This window comes from Protopterus annectens, chromosome 2.part0, assembly GCF_019279795.1.
Source record: "Protopterus annectens isolate FY-2018-M chromosome 2.part0, PAN1.0, whole genome shotgun sequence".
Taxonomy (NCBI): domain Eukaryota; kingdom Metazoa; phylum Chordata; order Ceratodontiformes; family Protopteridae; genus Protopterus; species Protopterus annectens.
The window spans coordinates 1,839,935,032-1,839,956,277 of NC_056728.1; the positions used below are offsets into that span (position 1 = coordinate 1,839,935,032).

Here is a 21,246-nt window from a genome sequence, read left to right on the forward strand (position 1 = left end):
ATAGAATACAATGCCCCATTTGGTTATGTACCTCTCAAGACATCTGCAACAACTGGAAAGGCCTCAGAAACACCTCACTAAAAGAATCACAGGCCTAAAGCAGATGCCCTATGCTGACCGCCTTAAAAAACTCCAGCTATACTCTGTCGCATATCGTCTACTCAGAGGCGATCTCTGCTTAACATACAAGGCCATGTCAAACCCAGAGCTGTTGGACATGCTACACTTAAAGAAATCCCAATCCCTCAGAGCTACACGCTCCAGGGATCTAAACCTTGTCATCACAATAAACAAAACATGTTGGAGGGATAGGTTCCTGACCCAGAGACTCTCCAGACTCTGGAATAGATTGCCCATACATGTCAAGCAGAGTGCCTCTTTGGACCTCTTCAAGAGGAACCTTGACGATTGGATGGGAGAAAGGAAATTCACCCCAGGGATCACGTCAGTCGCCCTGCTAGACAGGGGTCCAGGAAAGTAAATAATGTGGGAAGAAATAGCCAGGGAATTCTTACGGCTAGGCTTGTATAGGCCCTAGGGCTGATAGCCTAGTACTAACCTATGAACCTATGAAATGTAGCAGAAGTTTTTTTTTTTTTTTTTTTTTTTAAATCTAGGACCAATAAACCCAAAGGAGCTTATAAACATGGTCTTTATAGGACACACACATACATTTCAGAAGGTCCTTTTGTTATATTAGAAAGAATAATTGTGAGATTTATCATAACCATAGATTTCCTCCTCTTCCATATTGCAGTATTCATTACATGACGGATTCCCTGCAATAAACGATTCTGACATTCGGCCAGTATACAAAAGCCTTTTACTAATGCTAGGTACGCAAGACATCCAAATAGGCCCAAGGGAGGAGTCGGCCATAAGCGTTGTCTGCACATTCCATCCTCAGAATTGAATGCAGCAAGAACAACATCAGCCTAAGGTACAAAGGAGGAATCACAGATCCAAAGAAATAAGAATCAAGGAGAAGGTGGGAGGATTAGAATACTGCAACATGGAAGAGGAGGACATCTATGGTTATGGCAAGATTTTACACAACTATTCTATGGCCTTCTATTCCTATGCAGCAGCATTCATTACATGAGGGAGAGTGCCACAGCATGTGAAGGAAAAAGGGTGGAGGAAGGAACCAAAGCACTCTCTGCAAAGCCATGAAGAATGGCTCTAGCAAAAGCTGCTCTGGACCTAGAAATGCCATCCAACTTGTAATGTTTAGTAAAGGTACGCAAAGAAGTCCATGTAGCTGCTTCTAAAATGGAAGTATTCAAACCCTTGAAAAAAGCACCAGAAGAAACTACAGCCCTAGTAGAGTGAGCCTTAACAAGAGAAGAAAGGCTTTTACCATGAAAAACATAAAAGGAAATTGCTTTGGAAATCCAAGCAGAAACAGCTTGCATGGAAGCAGACCTTCTCAGAGCTCTGGGATGAAGAGAAACAAAAACCTGATCAGATTTCCCGATAGCTTTAGTTTTATCCAAATAAAATCTGAGTCGTCTGTGCACATTCAAGGTGTGTAGGATTCTCTCAATGGAAGACTGTGGAGATGGGAAAAAGGTGGACAAGTTAATGGACTGATTAAGCGAAAACTCATTCACAACCTTAGGCATAAAGGAAGGGTTGGTGTGCAAAGAAACCCTGTCCTTATGGAAAACCAGGAAGGGTGGAAATGCCATCAAGGCTTGCAGTTCAGACACCCTTTGGCTGAAGTAATAGCAAACAGAAGCACAGTCTTCCAAGTACAATATTGCAGAGTAGATGTTGCTGCAGGCTCAAAAGGAGCCACAGTGAGCTTTTCCAAAACAAAATTAAGGTCCCAGGGAGGTAGAAAGTACAGTTGTGTACACTTACCATACATGTAGATGTTTGAGTGTATTCAGTGATGCAGTCATCTCATTTGGGTTATCTGCTTGCAAGTAGCCCTCAGTCGGCCTGATTATCAAAGTCTTGGGTCCTGCGCCGGTTGCTGTCTCATCTTCCATGACGTCAGATAGTCAGGGGTATAAAGCATGCAGCCGACACCATTACATCATCTTTTCCTGCCCCAGATGTCAGGTGCTCCCATAATGGGAAGCAATTAAATACAAGGTTACACATCCAACAAAAAAGCAAATACACCAGAAAGCTTTAAGCATAATAAGCAAGAATAAAGGTATAGTCAATAGAAGTCAGGGGGCTGGAGGGAGGGTAACCAGGACTGCAAAAGTGAATACACTCGAACATCTACATTTATGGTAAGTGTACACAACTGTACTATGTTCTTCATGTTTCACTGTTGCAGTCATCACATTTGGGTAGATTCCCAAAGCTAAGGATGGGAGGAGGCAGTTAGATAGCAACAGGACCAGCTATAAGACCCTGCAAGACTGCAGTGGCAAAGCCAGCTCTGGATTTAGAGAAAACTGGCAAGTGGTAATGCTTGGTGAAGGTATGTACAGAACTCCAGGTAGCAGCTTCTAGGATGTCCCTGGTAGGGACACCTCTTGAGAAAGGCTGTAGAGGTAGATACAGCCCTGGTGGAATGAGGTCATATCCCCTGTGGGGTAGGTTTTCCATGATGCTTATAGCAGAAATTAATGCAATGGCCTATCCACTTAGAAATGGTTTGCTTTGAAATGGCCTTCCCCTCTGCCCCTGCAGCAAATGCAACCAGCAGCTGTTTCCTGAGAGGCTTATTTCTGTACAAGTAAAATCTAAGTTGTCTGTGCACGTCCAAGGAGTGCAGTATTTGTTCCCCTTTGTTCTGTGGATTAGAAAAGAAGGTTGGCAAATGAATGGACTGACTAAGGGCTACACTGGATACCACCTTGGGCATAAAGGAAGGGTTGGTCATGAGGGACACCATGTCTGCATGAAAGATGATGAAAGGCTCCATTGCCATGAGGGCTTGTAATTCAGATACCCCTCTTGCTGAAGTGATGGCTAGAAGGAAGGCTGTTTTCCAAGAAAATAATTTCAACTCTGCATATGCAGCTTGCTCAAAGGGAGGCAGAGTGAGCTTTTCCAATACAAACTTAAGGTCCCAGGCTGGAGTAGGGGCTCTCCTGGGTGGTCTTAGGTTTTTGGCCCCTCTGAGGAATTGCTTCAGCAGTGGATGAGAGAAGAGGGGTGGTTCTGTATTATAATGAGGTGAAATGGCTGAGGCATGAATTTTGACAGCAGAAAAGGAAAGGCTCCTGTGAAGCATCTCAGTTAAGTATTGAAGAATATGAGGTAAATTGGGCACTGTAGTGTCCATCCCCTGAGTTTGGCTCCAGGAACAGAATCTTTTCCATTTTTCAGCATAGGATTTTCTAGTACAAGGCCTCCTTGCCTCCAGAATGACATCTATCACTTGCTTACTGAGTGATGGTAACGGAGAGATCAGGTAATTGGCCAGGCTGCATGGTTCAGGGTTTGAAACTGAGGGTGCAGAATCTGGCCCTCCTGCTGGGACAGCAGGGCAGGGGTCTGAGGCAGGTGCCATGGTTCGAGCAAGAGGGGGTACCCAGTGTTGGCGTGGCCAGTCTGGTGCGATCAGTATTGTCAGAGAAAGGTGCTGAGAATTGCACTCAAGTTCTCAAACACACAGATGCGACAAATGTAAACGCAGTTCTTGAAGTATGAAAGCAAGGAACTGTTTATTTAACGTAGAAACAACACATGTAAAGCACTTTTCGTCCCACTAAGTAGTGGGACTTCTTCAGACAAACAATCCCTTCCAACTGCTGTTTAAATAACTCTATAATCATAATTACAAAAACCCAGTCCTACAAGTGATAGGACCACACTTAATTGATACAATTTAAAATTACAATTAATCATTAAAAACCATTAAAAGTGAGAACACGGTCACTGTGTACTAAGCAGTCGTACAAACATGACACAATGTGTTGTTCTAAAATCAACAAATCCAACACATAATCAAAGCTATTCTAAAAACATGTATTTAATAATTAATTGTATAAAAAATATAAAAAATTGTTACTATAAAAAATTGTTGTAAAAATAGCACAACTATGATGAAAGGGCCATTCATGATAAACTAACAGCAAATAAAAAGTACCAACCTAATGTATGTCAACACATGACATTTTATACAATTTCATGCAAATATAAAATACACTATAAATATAAAAATGTAAAAGTGTATTGAAATATAAAAGATATATGTGCACAACAAATTAATGTTGGCACAGAGTAGCAAAATCAATGAAGTGTACAAACAACTTAAAACTAAGTAGTATGAAAAACAAACATAAAAACAATAGTTGTGCTATTTTTACAACAATTTTTTTATAGTAACAATTTTTTATAAGTTCCACAGAGCCATGGCTAGTCTGCAGAGAGGGTATGAGTGGGTTCCCCCCTGCCTGTTTATGTACCACACAACTGTGGTGTCTGTCTTTACCAATAATTGTCTTGGAAGAATGTGGTCCTTGACGGCTATCAGAGCATTCTGTACAGCTAACATTTCTTTTTGATTGATATGCAGGTGCATTTGATTTGGGTTCCATTTGCCCTGAATGCACTGCCCTGCCAAGTGAGCCCCCCATGCATAGTCTGATGACTCTGTTGTTAGGGTTTGGGCAGCAGGGGATAGAGTGAATGGCAGTCCCTTGTTTTCGTGGCAGGCCTATGTCCACCAAAGGAACTCTTATCTTTAGACAAGGTATGATAGGAATCATTGATTCCAGGACCTGAGAAAGTTGACACCATAGGCTGTTTAGACACCATTGTAGTTTCCTCATATGCAGTCTTGCACATGGAATTAGTAGAATACAAGAGGCCATGAACCCCAGGGCTTGCAGTATTTTCCTTGCAGATAGCTGGGTCTTTGTGGCCAGTAGTTTGAAGTAGGCTGTCAAATGAACTGGTTTCTCTGGCGTGAGGTAGGCCATCTGGGAAGTTGTATTCAAGCTTGCTCCCAGGAATACAATTTGTTAACAGGGTACTAGATGTGATTTCTTTTCGTTTATGGTGTACCCCAAAGAAGTTAGTAAATTCTTCACAAATGCCAGATGATTTAATAAAATGTCCTGGCTTTCTGCCTGAATTAGACAATCGTCTAGGTATGGGTATATTTGAATATTTCTTTGTCTGCAAAATGCAAAGACTGGAGCTAGGCACTTTGCGAATACTCTGGGCGCAGCAGATAAGCCAAAGGGCAGTGCAGAGAACTGACAGTGCATGTAGCCTGCTCTGAAGCGTAGGTATCTTCTGCAAGATTCCCTTATTGGGATGTGCAGGTAGGCTTCCTTTAAATCCAGTGTTGCCAACCAGGCATTTTTGCCTAGCATGGGAAGCAGCTGATAGAGTTAGCATTCTGAATTTTCGGATTTCCAAAAAAGTCTTTAGGATAGACAGGTCTAAATTAGGACGCCAGGAATGGTCTTTTCTGGGTACCAGGAAAAGTCTTGAGTAGAAACCTTGCTGCCATTCTTCTTCTTGGACAGGCTGAACAGCCCTGATGCTTAAAAGAGAGAGAACTTGTCTTTGAGCCTCTGCCCACTGATTTGGGGGTAGGTCTGGCCAACCGTTTGGGGTTGGTAAGGAGTGGAAGTGGAATCTGTATCCTTGGGAAACAATTTAACACCCATTTGTCTTGGTAATGAGTTCCCAATTTTTTGCATGCAGGGCGATCTTTCCCCCTAAAGGAACAGTCAGTTGAGTAGGGCTTGGAAGGTTTAAAGTTAAGTCATTGTGACAGTTTACCATAGGGGGGTGTCTTACTACTTCCAGCTTTGGAAGTGGAAACACCCCCACTGCTTAGGCCTGTAAGTACCTTGGGACTGGAGCCTGGGTGATCTGCTGGTTTTGGGTTTGGACAGAGAAGGGCTGGAAGAGGCAGGAAAGGACCAATTCTTAGAAGGCCAGTTAGTGATGTGTTCCCAGACTAAAAGGAAGACAGTAAGGCACTGAGAGAGGGGAAATTGACCAGAGGCAGCCAGGTAGTCACAGACTACCTGGCTTGTTTAGAAAAGACTGCTTTTGAGAAGATGGCTAAGAAGGTTTAAATGGACCACATCTCCTGACACCCCTTTTACCTCTGGAAGGAGGAGTTTGAGACAGTTTCCTGACAAAAGCAGTCTTAACTGAGTAGCTCTTTTGGAATTTGGGAACTTGAACAAGGTAGCAGCTGCAGTTCCAAACAAGGCATTATTATCTAATGGTGCATCTATTAGCTTGGCCTTTAAGTCTTCAGGAAGAGGTTGCAGCCTTAACCAAGAGTATCTCCTTAATACAGAGCCAGAGGCAGCAGCCCTGGCAGATGCTTCAGCAGCATCATAACTGCATCTAATGGAGTGGCATACCACTTGAGAAGATGCCTCCAAAACATAGGAAGGCTGAGACTTTACATCTGAATCTGGAAGGTCAGAGAATCTGAGTGGCCTGAGAAAAAAAGGGCCAAGGCATACTTATTCATATGGGTTTCATAGCTAGCTGATTGTCCTAAATGCAAAAGTAGCTGAAGTGTACATTTTTTTCCACAGCCTTTCCATGGTTTTACTCTCTGTCTGGAGGGAGAAGGGAAATGGAAGGCAAAAGTCTGGATGGGTTTATCAGTAGCTACAGAAACAACCAGTGGGTCTGCAGCAGGGCATTTATAAAGAGATTTGCAGTCCTCTAGAACTTTACAGAACCTATCTGGCCATTTGGGGGCAGGAGGTTGAGAGTCTGGACTCTTTAGAAGCAGAAGTGAAAGACATCCACAAAAGTTGGCAGAACTGGTGGCACAGCAAAGGGACAAGGTGAATCCATTTGGAGTAAATTGTAGCATCTCCTCTACACATCAGTTACCTGTGAGCAGTCCCACTTCAAAAACTCCCTCATACCAGCAATAGTCTTCCCTAAAGGTGACATCTTCACCAGAAGACTCAATTCCATTGGACTCCTCCTCAGGTGATGCATACTCTAGGGGGAACAAAATTTGGACAGAATATGCCAATGACTCATCCTCAGATGGTACTTGCTCCTTAAACCTTTTCTGGGGGGGGAGGCTTCAAAGCCATAAAGGCATTAAATAATCCTGTGTGTAGGCCTGCCCAGTCAGGTGGAGGTTCCTGAGGAGCTGGAAGATATTTTTTTTTGTTTCTTTTTAAGGGGCACGGCAGCCTTATACAAGGTGGAAGGACCCTATGTAGGCCTGCATTCTAAAACAGTCATTGGTACTTCCTCCCGAACCAAGACCTGAGGAACACCTTAAGGACCTTCCGATATAAATCGGCCTAGGTTCCCCCTGCTCGCTTCCGATATAAATCGGCCTAGGTTCCCCTTGCTCGTCCAAAATGGACATCTGGAACAGTGGCTGGATCCCTGATGGCTTCCGCTCTGGTACCAGCCGAGGAATCTGAACCAAATTCCAAATGGGCCTCCGGGCCTTCACTGGCCTCGAGACAGACATCCAGAATGGGAAGTGCAGGTGAAGATTCAGGCCTAAGCTTCTCTGGCCTTCTTCGCAGGATCAGCGGAAGGGCCTGATGTAACTTCCACAATGCTGCGAGCTAACCTCTTAAGTCTGTGATTCTCAAGGAAAATATTGAGACAATTAAGGCTGCTATGCAAAGTTTTGGGAACAAACGCCTGATATATACCTATAGTCGTGGTTAGGGTCTACACAAAACAGACACTAGTCTTGGTTACCTTTATGTGAAATTTGTCTTGTACAATGGGGCACTTGCCATTCCCGGATGACATGCAATCTCAGACAGAAAAGCAGTAGCAAAAGTAAAGGAAAAAAAACCCAACAGGGCACTTTATCTGAACAGGCTTGTACAGCTACCAACAACTTGGCAAACAGATCGGCATTCAAAGATGGCGTTTGGACTGGTGCTGGAGAAGTTCTGACGACAGTATATGCGGACGTCACTTTTATGGCCAATGTCTGCCTTGGGCCTATGTGCAATGTCCTACGTACCTAGCAGTGGTAAAAGGCTTTTGTATACTGGTCGGGATCGTACACGGCAGGAAATCCCTCATGCAATGAATACTGCAACATAGGAATAGAAAGACACTGCTTAATACTTAGTTTTGTCCAATTTTAATTTTAGAAGATTTGTCTATACTGCCCATTGCAAATGTCGTGATTGTTGATTCACAAGTAATTAAGTGCAAGATCAAAGAACATCTACATGCGATCAAGTCAAGTGATACAAACAATGCTTTATACAGAGGTACTGAGACATGTAATACAAATCATCAGGGCAAACAAATGTTCAGTTTTAGCGTTCTAGACCACGAACCCTGTGACTACAAGACAGGTAACTATAAAAACTGGTTAGAGATGAGAGCGACATTATTTTCATTATTTTTTGGGCGGCCACGGTGGTGCAGCGGTTAGCGTTGTCGCCTCACAGTAAGAGGTTCTCCGATTCGATCCTTAGCTGGGGTGCCTTCTGTATGGAGTCTGCATGTCCTCCCTGTGGTCATGTGGGTTTCCTCCCAAAGACATGCGGTAGGTGGATTGGACACACTAAACTGGCCCTAGGCATGAATGCGTGCATGTGTGTGCCTTCTATGGAAGGCTGGGTGCCGGGCTGGCAACTTGACACTGTAAAACTCCACTGCCAATCATGAGTGGACAGGTGATCCACTGTGGCGACCCCTAACCGGGAAAAGCCGAAAGAATCTACAGGCATACTTTTTTGCTAGAACTGTTTTAACATTTTTATATTTATTTTTGCTGGTCACATGATTTTTTTTTTTTTTTTTAAAGGATTTAAAATCGGGTGATATGTGTAACAGCATATTCTGGAGAGGTCCTATGGATGTTACAGGAAGAAAGTGCTCAAAGATGTATGTTGTTGGCAACAGTGACTTATTTTCTGGTGGAGTTTGTTTGGCTTTTTAACTGGTCCGGAGCATTTTCCTGTGTCCTAATACAGCAACAACTCTAAATTTACACCACGTTAAATGTTCTCATGTTATTCCCTTGTAATAGTAAATCCAACACAATGCTAGTAATGCAACAGGAGGGGGATGGCATCTCACATGCCACTCAAGTCACAAAGGATAGAAGTCTCCTTAGTTGCATTATGAGAACACAGGCCCACATACAGTTTTCCTCCAGTGAGGAACATAACTAGTTCAACACCAGTAATACTGCAAAGCTTCGGGGAAGCACTTCCATGAAAAATGTACATCTTTCGTGAACTCTATCAAATCTGAAAGGTGTGTGCATGTGTTTGTAGGAGTAAACATCTTTAATCTTTGTTTGCTAAATATAATTTTTTTCAGCAGACTGCACATTAAAATCTGCCTGTGAGAATTAAGTGTGAAAGGCATCACTAGAAGTGGGTACTACCATGACAATCCCTAGCATATCCATGGTGATGTTTTGTGGTAGTAGTTACCTAAAATTTAAATATTTTAATAACACTACAAATTCATTCCCAATATCTCAGTAATGAAACACTGCAGTGTTGGGAAATACCCGAGTTCTGCTGTTGTAGCCTTTCAAGGCTAAAGAAGCAGAGTTTGAACCTGGAATTAGTTAAAATATTTAAATAGCCACAAAAGACCTCAAATGCTGTTTAACACCGTAAGTCATACAGATGTCACCCAAGATTACTTGAAAACACAGTAAGGTTTTTGTGCTCTCTTTCACTCAACAATTAAAGTGATAAAACGTTTCACTTGTAACAAAAATAGACTTTTATTCAAAAGAATAACCCTTTTCAAAGAAAACTTGATAAAAATTCAGATATGCTACTTAAAATACGAGTCCCCTCCCATAGGAAAGCCCATATGAAATAGTTAACACACCCACAGAAAATGCAGTGATGCACTGTTATATATTTTGCACCTTAAACTCTCAAGCTGCTTAGCAACTGGTGCATATTTTTTTCTTCCCTGACCATACTGAAGAATTAAATTTATTTTCTGCTTTCACTGCCACCATTGTCTGTTGATCAACCTAGTCATTCCCCATCATCAGGGCAAAGGTCTAGTAGGAAAGAATATCATTCAAATAGCAATCAGGAGTGATTTAAACATTTATGTTGCTATAAGGCCGAGCTCCTGCCAGTGGAAAGGAAATGCAATGGTCTGGCTGTGGAGGCGCTCTCTTCAATTCAAGGGACATTCCCTCTGAGCAGTCCAGCCCCTTTCTCCAAGCATACACAGATGTCTCCCCAGGATCTCCACCAGGGAAAACTGCATTGCCCAGTGTGTCTCAAAGTGTTTGTAATCCTTCCCATCATCCAAGGAGAAGTGAGTGGGCCCTACCTCATTCATCCCCCTCCATACTTGGCTCCTTAATGCTGGGGTTGAAAACTGAACCACAATCACATAGGCTGTAGTCAAGGTTCCATCCCTTTGAGTCACACAGCAAGGTTCAAGCATGCTAAAGAACTTCAGTGAACCCTTTGAAAATCACATATCTTAGTATTTTAGTGATATCTTCTTACCTATCTTCTGGACTGCAGTATGTGGTGCCTACACTGCCAGGATCCTTTCCCCACCAAGAATTACTATTCCAACTTTGAGAGACTTAAATTCTACATAAAACACTACCTGTTACACTGACAGCACCAACACCTTCACTGAACTCTATCTACGGTGACATCAGGATGAGAAAATATACACATGCCTAGGATGTATCCCTACACTCTCCTTATGGTGACACCATTACCTTAATAAACACTACAAATCTGTTAAGGCACACACTACATAAGTTAGGAATATTACATGTGAAAACACATCACAGTACCTTAAGCAGAATAAGCCGTGACACTTGCCTGAATGCCAACAAAACACTAACAGATTGTGGGTTTCAAGAATGGACTACAGTTAAACAATTGTATGAAAAGGTTTTTATTAAGTAATGCTAAAAGCTACACAAAAACATTGCTGTCAGTGTAACTGCAGATTCTCCAGCTGCGGCATTAATGACCTGCAAGGTACGGTGCAGCTCACCTACACTGCATTTCTGAAACTGAACCTTTCAAAGTACAAATAAGGTGGATAAAAATTAGGAACCAATTTTATAAATGCTAAAATTACAATGGACCAATAACCAAATTTTCAATTCTTACCATTTTTGGAAGACGGTGAAAAACCAGCTGTATTCTCAAGTGCCGGTGTTCCATCAGGTAAAAGACCTTTAGCTTTTGCTTTAGCTTCCTCTAACGCCATCTTCCTTTCTTCAACTTTCTTTTCCAAGTATGCCAAATCAGCCTGTATAATGAAGATGTAAGAAAATTCCCTTCAGATCATAATACACCAGTTTACATGTTTTACTCTGTGGGAGAACTATACTAAACTTTCCCTCACTTCATGATAATCACTTTGAATCTTGGATTCCAGTGCTTCAACACTCTCATTATTTTGTGCACAACATAGAAAATACAGTTGTGTGTACTTATCATAAATGTAGATAAAATATAAATATTAGTGCGTCTTCATTACTGCAGTAATAACAGCCTGGGATATCCTTGCTGTAGCCCATGGCCAGCCCGAATTCCAGAGACATCTCCTTCCTCCTCCTCCTCCAGGCTTAGAAGACACCCCTTCACAGACACAAGGACATCTGGGCATAAGGGTCGTCAGCAGGCATTATGTTTTCAGGTCTTTCTTGCCCTCCAGAAATCCATGGAGCTCCACATTGCAAGGGTCAGGAGCACAAGGCACTCAGAATTGTCCATAATGGGCCCCTGAACAGGGGAATCTAAAAAACAAATGAAGTGTGGGATCCTTAGGATTAGGGGAAGAAAAGGGGGTCAACCCCAACCAATGGGAGAAACAGATGGGAAAGAACAACAGTGAAGATACTTGAACATATACAGTTGCATTAAGTACACACAACTGCACTATGTTCATCATGTTTAACTAATGCAGTGATAACCTGGGAGGAGTTCCCAAGCAAAGTAGTGGGTGGTTGGAAACAATTTATGCTGAAGCCAGAGGCAAATCTGGCCTGGGTCCTGGAGACGATAGGCAAATGGTAGTGCTTGGTAGAGGTGTAAACAGAAGAACAGGTCGCAGCTTCCATGACTTCTTTGGTGGGGTCCCCTGACACCCCCCCCTCCCCAAAACTCCCAATAAAAAAAGCTATAGTAGCAGCAGTTGCAGCCATGGTGGAGTGTGTTCTGATATGCTTATGGATTTGTTTATTAATTTGTGCTGCCAGGCACCATGGTGAAGTTAGAAATCAATTTGGAAATGGTTTGCTTGTTTACTGGTTTTTCCTATTTTGTTGCTAGCAAAGACCATAAAAATTGGGCTGTCTTCCTTATATTCTTGGTTTTGTTAGGGTAATATCTGGGCTGTCCACGAACATCTACGGTATGAAGAATATGCTCTCCTGTTTTAAGGATTAGGAAGGAAGGCAGAAAGGTGTACAGATTGGTTCAGACAGAATTCAGTGACTACCTTGGGCACAAAATAGGGATCGGTCCTGAAAGTGACCCTGTCAGGGCAAAGATCAAATAGGGCTCTGTGCACATTATGGCTTGCAATTCAGAGACCCACCTAGCTGAGGTAATAACCAGCAGAAAGGCATGTTTCCAAGTAAGAAGCAGCTGCAAGTTCAAAAAGTAAGCTTCCCCAAATAAAAAGAGAAATACCAGGGAGTGGAAGGTATTCTGGGTTGCCTGAGGTGGATGATGCCCTTTAAAAATTGTTCCAAAGGAGGTTAGAAAAAAGGTGGCTGCATAGGAAGGTAGGCAGAAAAGGCTGACACAAGAATTTTAATTGAGGAACGAGAAAGACCACAGTTAAATAATTCAGTTAAGTACAATTGCACCAGGGGTAGTTCAGTAGTTGGTTTATGGCCTTACGTGTGACGTCCCACGCACACTGCAACAGCCAATCTGAGGCTTTTGTATAGGAGCCGACGTACGAGTCACCTGAGGGCAGAAAATCCCACAACTAGAATACTGCAACATAGGAATAGAAGGACATCTGATGGTTTCTGGAGAGAGGCAAGTTGTAGTTGCACCCTGACTTTACTCTATTTAATACCAAATAGTTCTGACTGATGTTTGTCTAATTTTAAGAACAGGAAAAATATTCCCCCAGCTTTGAAGGAGCAGAGAAGGGAGAACAGAAAGAAACAAGGGAGGGAAGGGCTAAGATTTGGGATAAGGGGGAAAGGGTGGTGCCTGGTTGAGTCATGACTGCTCCCTGCTGGACCCACTAGGCCTGTCGCCTTGGTTAGCTTGTCATCTTTTAGATTATTTTTGTTCCCTATCACTCCTAGTCCTTCTCTCACTGTCTGGATTGAGAGGCAGGAAAGGACCAGGGCTCAGTAGGGTAATTCCTACTAAATCTAGGTGGCTGAACCTATAAAAAGTCTTTGACAGTCGACACAGACTTAGCCTTGTCCTCCAGTCTTTTAAAAATAGCTTCAATCTTTGGTACAAACAAAACTCCTTGTCCAGAAGTGCATCCAGGAATTCAGGTTTCACATGCTCTGGGAGGGGCTACTCCCTTAACCAAGCATGCCTACAAATAACTAACCTAGAAGCTGCGTCCCTGCTTCATGCTTCTAAACCATCAAAGCCATAATGTAAAGAATGCTTAGCAACCTGGGAACAAGAGTTGCAAAGATCAGGCAATTCTTTAGAAAGAAACCTATACTTCAACCTCCAGCTTCTTCATTTGGTTCAGAAGAGTTGCTTGGAATTTGACCATATGGAACTGACAGGTGGCAGCTCTCATGACCAGGTTGGCAGAAGTGTAAACTTTTTTTGCCAAATCTGTCAAAGGCCCTACCTTCTTTCCCATCTGGCAAAGGGTTCCTAGATACATTGCCCTCATCTCCTTTAGGATCCAGAGACACCACCTCAGGATCTGCCACAATATTTATAAACAGTGCTAATTAGAATCAAAGTCCCTGTAAACCAGCCTGGCTTCCTGGGCGCAGGTGGTTGGGAGTCAGGTTGCAGGAAAGTGTCAATATGACATTGTCCACTACCTGTAGTACTGGAAGATTAGTAAGATGTTTACACTTAGAACGAAGGTTGCCCTGAGCTTCCTAACTGAAGAATTTCCTCATTTTACAGCACATCTTCCCAAAGGTAAAAACCTCAGGGGGTGAAACCGAGGCAATATTTTCAGACTCTAAACTAGCAAATAAACCAGTGGAAATTTGGTCAACATTTGCAAACTCATTCTTGTCACAGTCAGAGATGGGAGTCAGTGGAATCTGGGGTTTAAGTGTCCCTCTTTCTTTTCTCAGGAAATTATCCTGTACTTGTCATTCTGGTAGGAATGTGAAGAATAACACAATTTCTACGAGATCCTCATCCATCGGATTAGATCCTGTTGGTAGGCCTGGTGAGGTTAGGAGACAGAAGATAAAGACTTTGGTATTCAGGCAAAGGTTACCAAAGCAAGGATACCCAAGGTTATTACTGCAAACCGTGAAACTATGACCATCTACTTTCAGCATAAAAGATAAGACATACAAACTCAGTGCCCATGTTCTTGGGAGACTTAACCTCCTCCCATCTCACAGGAAGTGCTTACCAGTCCTTCCTAGATACCCCTTCACTTGTCAGGTAACTACCGAGCAGTAAAATAAATCAGTCACCCTCAAAACCCTGATCTGCAATACTCTGCAGTCATTAGGTAATTTTTCATCACCTAGAATTGGTGTTCTTAGGTACTCATCTTACCAAGTGATAACAGCCTTTAATGGACACTCACTGGTGGCAAAAATAAAGACTCATCATGTAAGCAATCACTTCATTCTAACTCCCCGGGTTAAAAGCAAGGAGCTTTTCACATAATCTATCCTCTAGCAGAAAACCAAGCAAGGTGCCACCAGTCACAGCCCAGACGGGAAGACATCTGAAAAGTTTTTAAATCACAAAGATCATCCTCCTCAGACTCAGGAGTTTGTGGTGCCCTCGTGTGTGAGCTGCCTCTTCTGAAGGGATTCCATCTCTGAAGTGGACAGCAGGTCTGGTCTAACGTGCAAAATCTACAGAGAAAAACAAGTACTTGGTCAGTTTCTGCCAGTCCTGAAGGGAGGTCTGACTGGGTGAAGGAGGCCAGAGGAAGGTTATTGCATCTGCATCTTTTACACTGGCAAGGCCTGCTCTACAGCAGATAAATGAACTTCAGACACCCAAGTTCTCAAAATGGTGGAGAAAACCACTTCTGGAGCAGCAACCTATAGCAGCAGACAGTCTAGCTTTTCAAACAGATTTCTCTATGAAACTTCAGTAGAAGACCAACAAGGATATCCCCCCATGACAATACGAAACCAGGGATCTCATGTAGGCATGCTGAAGTGGTGGGCAGACTAATCCAAAGAAATATGCACTTCGACCAAAGCAGAGTTCCTTTCTTGAAGTGAGTAAAGAAAAAAATTAAAAAAAAGAAAACTGATCTGTTTCCTAACAGTCACCTTGCATCCAGCATAAATAGGAAGATGCCCTCCCCATTTTGACAGCCTGGATAATAACAAAAAGTACAATGGAATGGCTGACAGTTTCTAGACAAACATTAACGAGCACAAGTGACATCAGTATTTTTGTATAAAGGCGACTAAAACATTGTTTCAAAGGTTACTGCAACTACAAAACATGTTTTCAGAAAATATACATTGTGACTGCTGAACTATTCACTTCGATTATCTAGCAAGAGGTATAAATAAAGAGAGAGGGAACCTTATACCACAAAAGTGGAGATTCAGAAATGAGAAAATGTAACAAACAGATTAGACTTAATTTAAAGAGAAATCTGAAATAATCCAAAACTTTTAGAACTGGCAACACAATGGCTCTATACTCTGTGGAAGTCCCAAGTGACACACACATTCCACTTATATAAGAATTATTTGCAGTACATCTTCAGGCTTTCCTCAGGATGTTCACTCAATATGTGGCAAGAAAAGGAATCACTACTGGGGAATAAAACACTATCAATGTTTCTCAGTCTCCATGATCAATTTTTTTCTCTTAAAATGGAATTTTGTCTACCACAAACATGTCCGTTAATTCACTTATATTAAAATGGATTCTGTTCCTTTTTACATGGATTTCCTGCCACATACCTAACTAAACACAGGTATGCATAAGCAAAATTACACAGACTACATCTAGCACGACAGTGAGAGACCAGCACGACTCAAAACAGACAAGGGCTGCAGAAACAAACAAAGGAAAGAAAAGACTTGTATCAGTCTTCTGTCACCAGCATGTGTGCTTTTGCAAGGAAAAAGGGATAGCATGGAAAGCTAAACACATCAAAGGATAAAGAATATGGACAAACCTTAATTTAACAACTTGCTATTAAAATGACCCCCCCACCCCACCCCGGACCCAAGATCATACAAGGAAATTAAAACCTAAAGGTGAGGTGTATGGGATGCCAGCACTGCTCAAAATGGCAGATACTCAACTAGGGTCACTAATGAAGTGCAACTTCATATCCATGGAGATTACAGGACTGCTTTCTGGTACGACTTCCAGAGCATTCAAACATCCTCAATGCAGCACTTGTCTACTTAACTAGCCCAAAATGTCATAAGGCACATGGTTAAAGCAGGAGAGAAACCCAAATCATGTTGTCTTTTTTTTTGGCTAACCAGTCACCACCAAGCATGCTCTGAGGCCAAAAAATAACAGTCCCCTGCCCCTGGTCTGTAACACCAACCCTGGGCAACAAAGGCAACTGTCTTGCTTGGCTCCAGAAAGTGTCATACTATGGGGGGGACAAGAAAACATCCTCACAGAAATAAAGGTGGAGTAACAACCTACAGACCAGCCCATGCTTTACTTCCATCCCATGTCAGCTCACAGAGGATGCAAGACTCTACATAAAAATGCAGACAGTAGAAGTTAATACTGTAACAATAATCCTACCTTAACATCTATGTTTAACATGAGGATACAAAAGTCAGTACTGTACTGCTACTCTCTATCCACAAGAAGGGTACTACAGCAGAAGTTTCACCCATGGGGGTGGTGGTAATTCCTAAGAAATCCTGCATGACAGTTCCAGTAAAGCCTATTCTTCTCAGCTGAAGGCTCCAGCCTGTACAATTTGTCAAAAGGTACACTTCTATCTATCTTACCATCTCACAAATATCTGGAGCTGAAATGTTCCTAAAGAAGGCTGCTGTACTTGGTAAAATTAACTGCGTCCCACAAGGTGACCTACTGGACTCTTCACAAAAGGTGGCACAGTTAGTTACCCTCTGGAAAGTATCTTATACCCCCAATAAATTAACTTCCTTTTTTCAGCTGTCTTCTGCAGTTATTGAAAAACAAGTCCCTTTGAACCTGTATGCCTGCTAAGCAAGATGCAAGCTAAGGGGCAAGGACTATGAGGAGGGTATGTGTGAATTCATACAGAAGACTGAGGAGGGTGTGTGTGATTTCAGACAGAGGAACACCACTCACTCACATGCTGAACCTTGGCCAAATGAAGCTGGAGAGGTCAATCTTTGTCCACAAGTAGGTGGAAGGAAATAATCATGCACCCCATGGTCTTACCTCACCCATTACTTTTTTTGACAATTTCTTATGAAGGGAGTCCAAAATGTTCTTAACCAGAGTAGTTCAGCAATCACTCATTAACTTCTTATAAAGCTTGAATTATGCATGTTGTCCTATTACTGTGCTGTGACCCTACTAAAGAAGTCAACAGCATCTTACTCGCATTTATTTCCACATCTGAAGAAATATCCTCACTATTTGATTCCCCCTTGGAACTTCACAATGAGAGTTTGACAGTTTACTGCATTCAACCCTGGTGCTGTGCAACGTTTAGCCAAATCTGCCCCTCTGGAGAAGGGCATGATATTCAGCATAACTTCTACAGCTCTACACAAGCTTTCAGCAAATGAAGTATAAGTTAGAACTGCAGCAACAGTGACCCAATACAAAAAACATAATTAGCACTGCATATGAAGAAGGCACACTTCTCAAAACTGACGTACCTTTTTCCTGGTGTACAGTTTTAGAATCCTATGGCACACATCCTGAATATCCTCTTCATTAGCACCAAACAGAAGAAACCAGTGGGGTCGACTAGGAAGTGGTATCTAAAAGAAAAAAAAAAAAAAAATCACCATTAGTCAAAGGTCACAAGTTTATTTAAAATCTAACTACATACTTGTTACAAAAGCCTCACTTATAAAATCTTAACAGAAAAGAAAGCACATCTCATATAAAACTGCTGTGACAACCATAACAGATAAAAAAGAAAAAAAAAGAGAGAGGAGACAGATAATTATATTACACCGAAAACTGCTTCTACTGATCATGGTTGAACATGCTTAATTAGAAGTTATGTACTCACCATAACGTTCCATCTGAGTAGGTATCTTCATTTGTCTGCAAACTTTGGGATACGGATCCGATCTTGGATCCGAGCCGGCAACTTTTACCACAGCACAGATCCGAGCTCCTAGCTCCTCCCTTTACCCATAATCCCCAGCCAACCTTAACTGACCTCAGATCAAGTTTGCCCGATATAAGCAATGTAAAGGTGCCCCGGAAGGGGCTAATCCAAGACAGATCCTAAAGGTCAGGGGGAAGGAGGGGGGGATGGTTGCAGACAAATGAAGATACCTACTCAGATGGAACGTTATGGTGAGTACATAACTTCTAAATCTGAAGTAGGAACTTCATTTGTCAGCAACATTTGGGACAGAGTCCCCAGCTACCTGAATCCTGGGTGGCCTTTATGGAAGAACATTCCGGAGCACTGCAGAGCCAAAGGACGCCCTACCTCTGGAGACAACATCCAGTTTGTAATGGCTGATAAAGATATGAGATGAGGCCCAAGTGGCTGCGGAACAAATATCATCTAAGGGAACCCTAGATTTAAAAGCCGCCGAAGCAGCGACGGCCCTAGTAGAATGAGCTCGAACCTCTTGAGGTGCAGGCCTTCCCGAACTCTGGTATGCTAAGAGAATACAATTAGCTATCCACAGTGATAGAGTAACTTTAGAAATTGACTTGCCTAAACTTGTTTTGGCAAAGGAGACAAACAACTGGTCAGATTGCCTATGACCAGCAGTTCGATGAGTATAAAAACGTAATTGTCTGTGCACATCCAAGGAATGCAGTTTATATTCTCCTTTGTTCTGGTAATGGAGAAAGAACACGGGAAGATTAATGGATTGACTAATATTAGCTTCTGAAGACACCTTAGGCAGAAAAGACGGATTGATCCTGAGGTAAACTATCTGGATGGAAGGATAAAATAAGGCGGCTTAACACATAGAGCCTGAAGTTCAGAAACCCTTTTAGCTGAAGTGATGGCCACTAAGAAGGCTGTTTTCCAAGAGAGATATTTAAGATCAACCGTGCCGCCGGCTCGAAAGGGGGGCTAGTCAAGGCTTGGAGAACCAAGGACAAACCCCATGGGGGTACTACCTCCCTGACTGGAGGTCTGAGAAGGAAAGTACCCTTGAGGAACGCTTTACAAAGCTTAGCAGTCATCAGAGGGCCTGATTCATGCCCTACATGAAAATGCGAAATCGCTGCCAGTTGTACCTTGACTGTAGAGCAGCTAGCCCCTTGATGAAAAAGGGTAGTTAAGAACTCCAAAACCGACGTGAGAGGCGCCGTGAAAGGATCCAAGTGATGGTGCTCCGCCCAGATGGAGAAACGTTTCCACTTGCTTCGATAGACTCTTCTGGTGGAAGGTTTATGTGATGCTACTAGGATGGCTTTGACTGGTGAGGAGATTCCGGGAGTAGTCCTAATTAGGAGTGGAACTGGAGCAACCAAGCCGTCAGCTTGAGGTTGACCAGGTTGGGGGTCTGGAGACCCAGAGGGTGGGTAATGAGATCCGGGAGTGGATCCAGAATCCATGGTGGATGAATTAGGCGAGACCACAGGTACGGGAACCATGTTTGATGAGGCCAGAATGGGGCAATGAGGATCATTTTGCTCCCCAGCCAACTGGCTTTCTGTAGGAATTTCAGCATCATGGGCAACGGGGGATAAGCGTAAAGGAGACCAGGAGGCCAAGCATGTGCTACAGAGTCTCTCGGGGACTCCCCTTGAGGGGGAATTAGAGCGACGTAACTGTTGCATTTGGTATTTGAAGGAGTTGCAAAAAGATCGCAACAGGGTTGCCCCCATAGGGCAAATATTTGTTTCGCTACTAGGGGATTGAGAGACCATTCATACGGAGTCAGGATCGAACGACTGAGCCTGTCTGCTAGAATGTTGGACCGTCCCAGAATGTGCGTTCCAATAAGAAAGCGGTTGGTGGAACTCGCCCATTCCCACACTCTCATGGCCTCGTGACAAAGGGGATAAGACCTGGTTCCCCCCCGTTTGTTGATGTGCCAGACAAATGACATGTTTGTCCGTCTGTACTGCAATTGTCCCAATCGGTAGAAGGCTGTGAAGTGCCTGCAACATCAAAAGCACCGCCCTCATCTCTAGGACATTGATATGCAAGGAGGTCTCTATGTCTTTCCACGTGCCTTGGACCGTTCTGCATGAATAGTGCCCCCCCCACCCCCACACCAGGCGAGAGGCGTCCGTGGTCACTGTGGCGATGGGGGAAGGCATCGAAAATGGTTGTCCCATGTGGAGACACGGGGACCGGAGCCACCACATGAGCGACGTTCTGCAAGCCCTGCTTAGGGGAATAGGATGAGACAGGGAGTTGCGAGACAGGGACCACTGTACTTGGAGGGTCCATTGCAGAACCCTCATATTTAGGCAGGCTAGGGGTAGTAGAGGAATAACTGCCGCCATGGACCCTAGAGCCCTCAGGATCAATTCCGCAGGTGGAGCAGAAAGAATGAGAATGGCCTTGACATGCAACCTCAGGTTCTGAAGCCGATCGGGAGTCAAGAAGGCAAGCAGTATCCTGGAATCCAATCTGGCCCCTATAAAATCTATCACCTGTGAGGGGACTGGAGAAGATTTGGTCATGTTGATAGTTAACCCTAGATGTGGAGCAAGGTCGAGGAAGTAATCCTTGCCTGAACAGAGTAGATGCCTTGTTGGGGCGATGAGGAGCCAGTCGTCCAGGTACGGAAAGACCTGAATTCCCTGAAGCCTCAGGTGGGCCGCTATGACCGCCAAGACTTTGGTGAACACCCTGGGGGCTGAGGTGAGACCGAAAGGAAGGGCCCTGAACTGGAAATGACTGGCTCCCAGCCGGAAGCGGAGGAACCTCCTGGAGCGTCTGTCCACTAGAATGTGGTAGTACGCATCCTTGAGGTCTATTGAGCACATCCAACCGTTCTCCGGTAATAGGGGGAGAATAGACTGCAAGGTGACCATTCGGAACTTTTCTTTGGGTACTGCCAAGTTCAGGAGA

At 43.3% G+C, this 21,246-nt stretch overlaps 1 protein-coding gene across 2 annotated transcripts in view; it reads right to left on the reverse strand.

Annotated features, from left to right (window-relative positions):
- Positions 1–21,246, reverse strand: part of LOC122793655 (cyclin-L1-like) — a 652,856-nt gene that overhangs the window by 24,343 nt on the left and 607,267 nt on the right. For both annotated transcript variants that reach the window (XM_044061873.1, XM_044061874.1), the window contains 2 exons: positions 17,891–17,995; positions 11,031–11,172 (listed from right to left, as the gene is read on the reverse strand). In XM_044061873.1, the coding sequence (XP_043917808.1) occupies positions 11,031–11,172; positions 17,891–17,995 (247 nt within the window). The remainder of the gene's footprint in view (positions 1–11,030; positions 11,173–17,890; positions 17,996–21,246) is intronic.